The 11,368-nt window shown below is 41.4% G+C and overlaps 2 protein-coding genes across 2 annotated transcripts in view; one reads left to right on the top strand and one right to left on the bottom strand.

Annotated features, from left to right (window-relative positions):
* LOC107571338 (von Willebrand factor A domain-containing protein 5A-like) overlaps positions 1 to 8,411 on the bottom strand; it is a 13,561-nt gene extending 5,150 nt beyond the window's left edge. The window contains exons 1-14 of the mRNA XM_016257653.1: positions 8,372 to 8,411; positions 7,809 to 8,011; positions 6,523 to 6,745; positions 6,270 to 6,430; positions 6,041 to 6,103; positions 5,872 to 5,960; positions 5,645 to 5,789; positions 5,191 to 5,246; positions 4,998 to 5,112; positions 4,771 to 4,911; positions 4,572 to 4,675; positions 4,258 to 4,475; positions 2,432 to 2,464; positions 1,836 to 1,864 (exon numbers count right to left, since the gene is read on the bottom strand). Of these exons, the coding sequence (XP_016113139.1) occupies positions 1,836 to 1,864; positions 2,432 to 2,464; positions 4,258 to 4,475; positions 4,572 to 4,675; positions 4,771 to 4,911; positions 4,998 to 5,112; positions 5,191 to 5,246; positions 5,645 to 5,789; positions 5,872 to 5,960; positions 6,041 to 6,103; positions 6,270 to 6,430; positions 6,523 to 6,745; positions 7,809 to 8,011; positions 8,372 to 8,411 (1,620 nt within the window). The remainder of the gene's footprint in view (positions 1 to 1,835; positions 1,865 to 2,431; positions 2,465 to 4,257; positions 4,476 to 4,571; positions 4,676 to 4,770; positions 4,912 to 4,997; positions 5,113 to 5,190; positions 5,247 to 5,644; positions 5,790 to 5,871; positions 5,961 to 6,040; positions 6,104 to 6,269; positions 6,431 to 6,522; positions 6,746 to 7,808; positions 8,012 to 8,371) is intronic.
* A 272-nt stretch (positions 8,412 to 8,683) lies between these two features.
* On the top strand, positions 8,684 to 10,058 carry LOC107571339 (serine/threonine-protein kinase pim-1). The gene is made up of 6 exons (XM_016257654.1): positions 8,684 to 8,800; positions 8,913 to 8,963; positions 9,082 to 9,460; positions 9,557 to 9,733; positions 9,867 to 9,955; positions 10,047 to 10,058. Exons 1-6 carry the CDS (start codon positions 8,684 to 8,686, stop codon positions 10,056 to 10,058), a joined length of 825 nt encoding a protein of 274 aa, XP_016113140.1.
* The last annotated feature ends 1,310 nt before the right edge of the window (positions 10,059 to 11,368 follow it).

Below are 11,368 nucleotides of genomic sequence, written 5' to 3' on the forward strand. Positions count from 1 at the left end.
CACAGCAGGGGCAAATACTACGGTGGGCCGGCGACGGTCTGGTCACTAGGGATTGTGATGTTCGCATTGTTGTGCGGACGCTTCCCTAGTGACTATGACCTGTTCCTGCTGCAGTACAGGCGCTGGTCCCAACCCGGCCGGTCAAAAGGTGAGATCTTCATCTAAAAAAAATAATAATAATTAAGAATCATATAAAACATCTTAGAGCTTAGAATAACATGATCAAACAGAGCTGATGTGAAGTGTGAGGTAGTAATCAGATGTCTTTCCCGTCTTCCTGCACAGAATGCTGTGACCTCCTCAGGGCTCTCCTGCCCGAAAAACCAAGGCGGAGACTTGGTCTGGGGCAAATCAAGTCCCACAACTGGTTTAAGGTAGTGAACCTAAGATCAGCTATGAAGAATTAATGTCCTCATGAGAAAGAAGCAAAAGCTCAAACCTCTTCTTTTTTGTGTTTTATTTCAGGTCGTCTCATAAGACCACTCCAGTTGGCGTCTCTCATGCAGCTTTGCGTCTTGCGGGCTGCAGCGGGAGACGCTTCCATCCCTCCTCTCGCCTTTGCTTCTTGCGGGGCGAGCAAGCCTTGTGTAGCGTCTTGCGCCTTGGCTTGAGGAAGCAGTATTTGCGTCTGGCGGTACTGCTTCCGGAGGGATGTGTACATATTGTATATATGTACATACTTCTTTTGGTTGCCCCTTTTTGTTTTTCCCATCATGGCCACTCCATTCCTGAGGTTCCTGCCACAGCTGTCCAAATGCCAGACTTCACCTCTCATCGTCCTCAGTGCCAGTGCTCTTGGTCTTGGCTCCTCCTCAAATAATTGCAGTCTCAGAGGTTCATGTAACAGCCCCAGCCAGAGTCAGCACCCAAGACCATCTCAGTCCCAGAGATACCCATCTCAGCAACCCTGGTCTCTGAGATCCATAGTGTGTCTGTCCAGACCCAGGGTTTCTTGTCAGAAGCTGCACAAGACGTTAAAAAGCCATTATAGCAGCCACAGGGGGTGCCATCATTGGTACCTGGTCTACAAGCTCCAAATCAGAAATAAAGAACAATATTTGAAATTAAGGTTTTCATTTAGTCGTTTAGCAGATACTTCAACCCAAAGCATTTCACAAATGGGGAACATCACAAACTATTAATAAAAAAAATAAATACAAAATAAAACATCAATCATACTCACAGAACCACAATGGCAAGGTAAGTAGAAGTTAGCAGAGGAAATACAGGTAAGAAAAACAAGAAACTGTGTTTTAATAGAACTTACTTTGAGGAAGTGCCTTTTGACTTCATACCTTTTTGAACTGAACCACTAGATGATGCTCCTTCACAGACCATTGTGGAATGGAGAGAATATGATATCAAGTATCACAAAGTGATATTCCTTTAAATATATTTAAAATGTAAAATGTATAATTTCAAAAGCTAGCATACTTTATCTAAATAAAATGTATATTGACATGTAGGGACATCATGTTATGAAATTCAAAAAATGTAAGTGAATTATATGGCTTCAGAAGAAGTTGGACTATTTTATGGTGTTTTTGACCTTTTATTGCATGATAAAAGTGAGAAGATTCTTCTTTTTACTTTAATAGTATAGTCTCAGCATTGTGTTGCTGTTCTAATTTACTGAAAGTTTAACTTCAAACATGTTTGTGTATGAACGTAACCATTCTTTTGTTTTCTGTAAAGATTAGTTTTAAAAAGATTAACAATCACACTGAAAGAAAAACTAATCATAATCAACAATAATTTCTTCAAATGTCACATACTTCACTCTTTCACATAACTAATAATACATTGATGTGCAGTGACCTACACTTAGAACATACAGAGGTCTCTGGCTGAGCAGTTTGTGCATCTACAGACAGAGAATGCAAAGGAAAAAAGTCAAGAACAGACATCCAACTGATAAACAAGAAAAATGTTGGAACAGACTCATGTGTTTCTTGTGTAGAAAAGAATAATTTCTTAAAGAGATCAAATCAACACCTCACATGTATTAAACTGTGTGAAGCAGAATGCTTCAATTTAATGTAGCATACTACTTTGAGTCAATCAGCATGGAAAATACCATTCACATACTATTTTTAAAGAATAATACAGGTGCATCTCAATAAATTAGAATGTTGTGGAAAAGTTCATTTATTTCAGTAATTCAACTCAAATTGTGAAACTCGTGTATTAAATCAATTCAATGCACACAGACTGAAGTAGTTTAAGTCTTTGGTTCTTTTAATTGTGATGATTTTGGCTCACATTTAACAAAAAAACACCAATTCACTATCTCAACAAATTAGAATACTTCATAAGACCAATAAAAAAAACATTTTTAGTGAATTGTTGGCCTTCTGGAAAGTATGTTCATTTACTGACACTGCATAATTCACTCTTTCATTAAACTTATTTTACATTGAGGTGCACTTACCCCTCATTGACCTATACATTAGCATACTGCGCTCTGGTGGAGCAGAAAGCAATGTTCAGAACAAATTCAGATCTGGAGAAAGAGCCAAGAACAGACACATCCAACAGAACTAACAAACAAGAAAAGCTTTGGAATAGGGATGAATTAATATGGATATCTTCAGCCAAGAACTATTTTACTGTAATCTTAAAGGCCAAAAGCCTTTATTTGCTTTTGTATGGTTTTGTTTGTCAATGGACCCATAAAAAGAGTTACAAGAGCTGTTTTTGGCACTCAGTCATTTCCAGTGAATGTTACTGAACTGATGTTATATCATGACAGCTGTCTCAGCAAACACCACAAACACATTCTTGCAGTAGTGGGATGGTTCTGCTTTGGGTGGATGGAGCTGAGCAGAAGTTAAGCTCACAGGCGGATTTCCTTTTACTTCCGTTTTCCTCCAGCATGGTATGCAAGCTGCATGTTCTTGTGTCGCAAGAGCAACCTGATATACAGACCTGTATAAAGCGGAAATCCTTTTCTAACTCTGAAAACCCTCAGCCCACGCCCAATCGTATCAGCACATTTTAGGGTATGTTATTATATTGATTGATGATGCCGCATTATTTTTTTAGTAGTGGCATCTATTAACAGTGGCTCGATTATTTAGCGTGATCCAGGCAGGATTGGTGGGTCGTTTACCACCTTTGCCGAGGACCCGTCAATGCACTGCAGAAATCTGTTCGTTGATGTTTTGCCTCTGTGTGGTGGTTTAGTAATGTGATCCATGGTGCATCGCTGTGGAGAATTCGTTGGGCTTCCTTCAAGTGCACACGCATTGTAGTGAATGAATAGCGTATGTTTGTGTGAGTGTGTGTGTGTTTGAGCGAGTGCTGTGTTCTTGAGTACTGTGCGTGGTTACTGCCACCTTTGATTATCTGTTGTCAATTCACTTATGACCAACAAGGGTTATTATCTGCTAGGAGGGTTTACTTTATTGGTTTATTTCTTCTTGTTTGTGTATTGTGTGGATTGTGGTTCTGGTTATTTATTTTGAGTGGGGGTAATTTTGTTGTTTCACAGATTGGCATGAAAGTGTGAATTGAGGTTGTTTGAATTTAATTTGTTTTGTTTCTGTTTTCTTTCCCAAATGCTGAGTTATCCCATGGGATATTAACATTGACCAGAAACGCTTTAGAAAACTGAGTCAGGCCGAGTACCAAAACAAACATGTAGCCAATCAGCAGTAAGGGGCGTGTCTACTTATGATGGGGACGAGAGGGCACTCAATGCACAGGACGGATATTAGCCGAGCCCAGCGATGACAGAAAGATAGAGATGGCGGATAAAAAGCAAAACAAAAGAGGAATACATCTTCGGAAGAAAAGGTGGCTTACGATAAGGCAAGAAAGTAGGACCTGTGCACTGGAGAGAACTCAAGGAGCGGGAAGGCCTGCGATCGGATGCCGAGGTTGCTTTGTTTCTTCTCAATAGGTGAGTAACATTGGTTTTGCTTTGTTTCACAGAACTAATATATGCTGGCTTTTGCTTGAATATGCTCGTGTGTCATTATCGTTGCCTGGGTTGTGTACGTATGTGTGGGGCGGAACTATCAAAATAGGGGCGAGACCCTTTTGGAGTAGGGGCGTGTTTGTTTTGGTGATTTGAAATATCAACATTGGCTACCAGAAATCACTTACCCCATCTTTAAGATACTGTTATTATAGGTAAATTGAAGAAAATGTAATTGGTGCTCATCATGCAAAAGCCACTGCCACATACTGGCATCCTGGGATTTTCTATATACAGTTTATATCTGAGGAATTTGTTTTCAAAAGTTCACTAACCGCATGTCCGTACTCTTCTCTTCACCAGCGGTCCTTTCACAGTCTGTCTGCTGTCTTTATTCACAGCAATAAAGGCTGTATGAACACTGCTCACTCCTGCCTGAACACTGAGCTCCACGATCCTGCTCCTGATGCCCTCAACATCTGCCGCACCTGACCTCTCCTTCTGCTCCAGAGAACGGATCAGGGTCCGAGCCACCAGCCGGTGAATAGACAACCTGCAGAAACATGGAGGAAATTTGTTGGATTAGAAAAGCAAACAGTTGATGTCATTCCAATTCAATATGTTTCTATGTGTGTTTGTGTGTGTTTACTGTGTTTCCTCAGTTGGTTTCAGGCAGAAGTGGAGCTGGTTTGTTACTGGTTGATCTTTAAGACTGTATTTGACGGTCACTGTTCCCACAGAGCCTCCTGAACTCTATGAAAGAGAAAAGGCAGATTTTAATAATCTAAATGAAAGACACTGGTTTTTAATTCTCATTAAATTGATTAAATCTAATCAATAAGTTGGGCATAAATGAGTGTCCTTTGACCCTGGAAGAGCACATTGATGGGTGGAGACAGTGCGTCAACAGTAACATCATCTGGAAGGGTCCAATCCATAGAGATATTAAGCACAGCGGGCTGCAGCGCAAACCTGAGCGACTGCATCACCTGATATAGTTTGAAGAGAAAGAGAAACCATTGAGACATTTGACTAGGAAACATTTGTGCCTGTGAAATCCAGTGGAGAGCTTTACTTTGGGCTGCATGCGGTCGGTGTCTGTGATGAACTGAGCGTGACCAGATCCCTCCCTGGCCATTCCTGTGATGAGGGCGGCACTCGCACCCTCACCAATCCCCAATGAGAAACACCTGAAGACACGATAAACTCTGTTACTGTTAGTGATGAAGATATGAATGATGGACAGATCAAACCCAGCAGAGCTTTACCTGTGAGAGTGAGCGTGACTTTTCACCAGATCCAGCACCTCTTTAGTGTTTCCCACCTATCCATCAGTGAAGATAAAGCAATAATTTATACCAGAATGGGCAGACTATAGTTTACAGGTTGCCAGACTTCAAGCCAAACCACTTGATCAAAGCTTTAAATAATCTGTTTTTAGATATTTTAAAGAATTTACCCAGACTCATATATTGGCTTTTATATCAGCCACCCTGCTCTCTAAGATATCAGCACTGGTCTTTACAATTTACGTTGTTCGACCACTAAATATTTTTCTCTAAAATTACTGTTTCCTTTATCTGTCACTCTACTTCTGTGTAATGTGCATGTTTTTTCAAAGAAGTTTTGAAGTTTGACAATGACTCACTTCCTGTTAAGACAAGCTGTACATAATATCATTAATTACAGTAAATAAGTCAGGTGCACATTGAGGTGTCGTACCTGTCTGGGGTGATCGGGGTAACAGGGCTGACTGTAGATGTGTTTTAGAGGCTGTAATATCTCTGTGCCGCCCATGTCTGCTTGCATTTCCTTCACTCTCTTCAGAGCCTGATCCATTGTGTCCTGATTGTACTCAACACTCTGACTGCAAAGACACAGAAAAAGATCAAATCTTCTCTGATACATTTCAATACTGAATATATATGAATGAAGATCTAGTTACTAACGGGAAGAAGGACTCAAAATCAGAGCCAAATCCATAGATATTGAAGTAGCATCCCATGGGCAGACTCTTCAACACTAACAGCAGAGTGTCCTATAGAGACATGGACAGATATTAAAGTGTGTCTCATCTGAATATACATCAACAGAGCAAAAGCACTAATTAAATCTTACCTTTGTACTTTCTACATTTGTGCTCCTTTCCCTCGATTCATAATGTCTTCCATACTGCCTGATCTGTCAATCACAAAAACAAACTCGCCTTGAGTTGCCAGTGATTTCATAAATTCTTCTGGGAAATCTGGGTACAAACTTATCATGACCACTGGGTCCTTTATCAGAGAACCTGAAAAAAAACTGCTCTGCTCACACATCCAGATAAACACATGAAGACACACAGTACCGTAGCCTGAGTGTGATCAGAGTGGAGGAACACTAGAGGACCCAGAGTGCAGTTGGACTCTAGTTTGGAGATGGGCTTTGGAGAGCTCACATGAACACTGAGAGTCAGCGTGTAGGGAACAGCTCCTGATGAAATCTCTGAGACTATACCAGCAGCTGAACCTGACACACACACACACACACACACACACACAGAGTGTGTTAGAATCAGCTTCTCTGCTCTAATAAAGTGTGTGTCAGAGCTGCTGTAGTACCTGCTGGTGTGTATCGGGGGCTGAGTACAGCCGGCAGACAGAAGCGCAGCGAGTGGTTGGCCTGCACAGCGAGCTCGGTGACGTAGATGATGGTGACGGCAGCATTCTGACCCGCCGACAGACACCCGACACTCAGTCTGAACACATCAGGACTCTCTGCACTCTCTTCCAACAGAAACGCCTGCTGACCCGAACTCACAGCGTCATCATACCGATCCCTCGCCTGCAGGATACAGTTTTGTTACATGATGTACAGTAAAAATCAGTGGTGGGCCATCAGGGTCAGCAAAGCCTTCTCTGCTGGCCTAAACACTATCAGAATCACTGACTTAGTTTTCATATATTTTTCAATAAATGTGTATTCAATTCCAATAGTCTGTTCTCTTCATTTCAGCTTTTCTCTTGGTTGCACTGCTTCCAGTAGTGTATGTTTCTATTAGAGCTTTCATCCAATCATATTTCAGTAATCGTGTTGCCAGGGTCAAAGAAATCTGCCTTAAGGCCTTCAGAATCAACAGTGCAGGCATCTGTTAGCTTAAATAAATGGCAATGGAACCGTTGCTTCAACCAATCAGATTTCTGGTCTTTTCCTCTGGCTGCAGCGCCGCTGACAGAGGCAGATCGGCGGGGAGACTCGGCGCCGTGAAGATGAGAGTCCTAGGGGTACGTTAAATTGGCACGTATACCTCATACACTTTTCTTCATTGTCTTGTACGAATTATTTTTAAGTTACTTGCTCACTTTCCCGTTAAAGCTGTGCTAATAGTATTTTCCTCCTGCAGCGTGCTGGCAGACCGGCGGGGAGACTCGTGAAGACGAAAAGTCATAAGAGTTCATTAAAATGTTAGGTCAACTTTAAAACACATGTAATCGCCTTATTTGTTTTATACCAATGCTGTCTGCAAAGTTGAAATACATCTGAGTGAATAAATGTCTGTAAGAACATCGGGTGGACTGTATTTGTGTTGTTTTGTAAGGTTAATGCTTCAGCTAGAGATGATGTGCGTTGTGCAGCTGTGGCAACTTGTTGAATTGTGTTAATTGGGTTTCTTGCTTTGGTAATGGAATTCATTCTTTCTACATGAGATACCTGTCTGTGATGCAATGCCCTGTTATACTGCATTTCAGTGTAATATTTATGGTTTCTATAGCTGTGGCATCATTATGATGGTATGAAGAGAGGGATTAATTCATGTAGGACACCACTGAAGGCCTAGGTGTAAAATGCACGGCCCGCCACTGGTAAAAATATATGCAACTGAGTTGCGGTTTGTATTTGGACTCACGGTTTCTCTGTCCTGCACCTCTGCCACAATCTCCTGCTCTCCGATCTTGGCACTGAAGTGGCAGACAGCAGCATCAGCAGGCAGAGGGAAGACGAACAAGGCCTCCAGGGGGCGCTCTTCCTCATTCACATACTGCAGAGTGGAGGAGACTGTGGCTACATGATCCTGAACCAGAACCTCCACTGAGATGCTCTTCAGAGGCACTAAGGCACACAAACCAACACAACAACATCACTAATACAGAAGAAAACAAATATATCTCATATAGCTTTGATTAAGTTTTTAATATTGTCATAAGAACATAAACGTATAGCTATATAATTAACATTTTGTGAACAAAAGAGAACAGAACATGTAACAACTTGCTTCATATGACATTCATGAAAAATACACTTCTAAATAGGATGAACATCCTTTCGGTTAAAATTCACCTTAATTACAGTAATACTGAGATAAAGACCTCGCGACTAACTTATCTGTGTGTTAACACCCTGGCTCTTACACATGTGAAAAAATATATATTTAGGAAACAATAAAAGTAAACAAGTGAACTCATAACTTACCAGACACATTTTTCTCTGAGAGAAGACCGCAGTTCATCATTCTCCAAACACAATATCAAAAATACACATCAGCACACATTCCAAAATCTACATCAAGGCCATGATTAGATCTTTATTCCTTTACATGTTAAAACATAGCCTAAAATTATATGTATGTACTAAAATATGATAAAGTATTTAATATAGTCTCTATTAATTAAAATACAGTCATTGAAATAGTACTCATATGAAATAAGATTTAGGTTAAATAAGTTCAATGTTTTAGGTTAAATACAGCTTGACACATCACAAGACTGCTGTCACTGAAAGTTCATGTGGTTTTATCTTTTAATAGACTACATCTTCAGTCGCTACACCATTGGCGATCAGCTGGGGAAAGGTGGTTTTGGTGTTGTGTACGAAGGGAGACGTTTGGATGATGATCATAAAGTCAGTTAATATAAATAACACATTATCAAGCTAGAAAATGTTTGTCCTGTATTATCCTCATCCTTTGCTCTTTTAGTGTACCTTAAGTTCATTTTTTTGTTTTGTTCATCAGGTGGCTTTGAAATATGTCACGAAGACCAAGCACACGGAGTGTATATTCATTGTAAGTACATTGCACTATAAACAATATAAAATGTCTCATATTAACATTAACACAAATCGAACGCAAATTTTGGAAAACCACCTCCATCTAACCATCATAAGAACTGTCTGTCTTCTAGCCTGATCATCCAAACCCCCTTCCTAAAGAGATCGCCCTCACCATCCTGGCGAACAAAGGTCACAGTGTGCCAGAAATAATCAGGCTGCTGGACTGGACGGACCACCCTGACCACTTTGTCATGATCCTCGAATGTCCCTCTCCCTGTGAGAATCTTGTGGAGTTCATCAGGCGTCACGGTGGAAGCCTCGACGAGGAGAAAACACGGCAGATCATGTGGCAGGCGGCTCACGCCACAAACATGTGCCACCTCCGCAGAGTGCTCCACCGTGACGTCAAACTTGACAACCTTCTAATAAACAGGGAGACATCCGAAGTCAAGCTGATTGACTTCGGATGCGGGGACATTCTAAGGAGGTCACCGTACAAGTCATACCGTGGTATGTATGATAAAATTAATTTCTTCTAATAGATACAGAACCATCATGCTGTATTAATGCAAACTTACACATCATACAAACTCCTCTCTCCTCCAGGCACAGCAGCGTACTCCCCTCCAGAGTACCACAGCAGGGGCAAATACTACGGTGGGCCGGCGACGGTCTGGTCACTAGGGATTGTGATGTTCAAATTGTTGTGCGGACGCTTCCCTAGTGACAATGACCTGTTCCTGCTGCAGTACAGGCGCTGGTCCCAACCCGGCCTGTCAAAAGGTGAGAACTTCATCTAAAAAAATAATAATTCAGAATCATACAAAACATCTTAGAGCTTAGAATAACATGATCAAATTGAGCTGATGTGAAGTGTGAGGTAGTAATCAGATGTCTTTCCCTTCTTCCTGCACAGAATGCTGTGACCTCCTCAGGGCTCTCCTGCACGAGAAACCAAGCCGGAGACTTGGTCTGGGGCAAATTAAGTCCCACAACTGGTTTAAGGTAGTGAACCTAAGATCAGCTATGAAGAATTAATGTCCTCATGAGAAAGAAGCAAAAGCTCAAACCTGTTCTTTTTTGTGTTTTGTTTCAGGTCGTCTCATAAGACCACTCCAGTTGGCGTCTCACATGCAGCTTTGTGTCTTGCGGGCTGTAGCGGGAGATGCTTCCATCCCTCCTCTCGCCTTTGCGTCTTGCGGGGCGAGCAAGCCTTGTGTAGCGTCTTGCGCCTTGGCTTGAGGAAGCAGTATTTGCGTCTGGCGGTACTGCTTCCGGAGGGATGTGTACATATTGTATATATGTGCATACTTCTTTTGGTTGCCCCTTTTTGTTTTTCCCATCATGGCCACTCCATTCCTGAGGTTCCTGCCACAGCTGTCCAAATGCCAGAGCTCAGTCTTCACCTCTCATCTTCCTCAGTGCCAGTGCTCTTGGTCTTGGCTCCTCCTCAAATAATTGCAGTCTCGGAGGTTCATGTAACGGCCCTAGCCAGAGTCAGCACCCAAGACCATCTCAGTCCCAGAGATACCCGTCTCAGCAACCCTGGTCTCCGAGCTCCATAGTGTGTCTGTCCAGACCCAGGGTTTCTTGTCAGAAGCTGCACAAGACGTTAAAAAGCCATTATAGCAGTCACAGAGGGTGCCGTCATTGGTACCTGGTCTACAAGCTCCAAATCAGAAATAAAGAACAATATTTGAAATTAAGGTTTTCGTTTAGTCGTTTAGCAGTGTAACGAATCAGCTCATGGGAAATATGAATAATTAATCATAACTAGTTATAATTAATTATGAATATTTTAGATCCGCTGTAGATATTTAGCTGACCTCTCAGGGTCAACTGTCTTGTCAATTCTAAGAACGTTAATTTCCTGGTTAAGGGAAATAACTTCCTTACTGTTACTTCAACCCAAAGCATTTCACAAATGGGGAACATCACAAACTATTAATAAAAAAAATAAATACAAAATAAAAGTCTCAATAATACTCACAGAACCACAATGGCAAGGTAAGTAGAAGTTAGCAGAGGAAATACAGGTAAGAAAAACAAGAAACTGTTTTAAAGGGGTCATATGATGCTTTTTTAAAGATCATTATTTGGTGTAACAGAATATGTTGACATGCTTTAATGTTCAAAAAACACATTATTTTTCAAATACTGTACATTATTGTAAGTCCTCTATGGCCCGCCTCTCTTAAAATGCTTCGTTTTCGACAAAGTCCCTCCTTCCGACAAGCGCAGTCTGCTCTGATTGGCCAGCTGACCCAGTGCATTGTGATTGGCCGAACACCGCAAGCGCTCGTCGGAAATGTAGCCCCTTAGAGCTTCATCTTTCAAAATAAATGTAAAGACAGTAAATAATGTCATTAGTTTTACCATCAGTTCAAGCCCGAAAGGGGAACAGACACAGTAATGATG

The sequence above is a fragment of the Sinocyclocheilus grahami genome, unplaced genomic scaffold, assembly GCF_001515645.1.
Source record: "Sinocyclocheilus grahami isolate Dianchi unplaced genomic scaffold, SAMN03320097.WGS_v1.1 scaffold1581.1, whole genome shotgun sequence".
Classification (NCBI taxonomy): Eukaryota; Metazoa; Chordata; class Actinopteri; order Cypriniformes; family Cyprinidae; genus Sinocyclocheilus; species Sinocyclocheilus grahami.

Excerpts from the sequence above, each read along its gene's own strand:
- LOC107571339 (XM_016257654.1), top strand. The coding sequence starts at position 8,684 with ATGTGGTTTTATCTTTTAATAGACTACATCTTCAGTCGCTACACCATT. Across the intron at positions 8,964-9,081 it reads ACACGGAGTGTATATTCATT|CCTGATCATCCAAACCCCCT; the intron begins GTAAGTACATTG and ends TCTGTCTTCTAG. Across the intron at positions 9,461-9,556 it reads ACCGTACAAGTCATACCGTG|GCACAGCAGCGTACTCCCCT; the intron begins GTATGTATGATA and ends TCTCTCCTCCAG.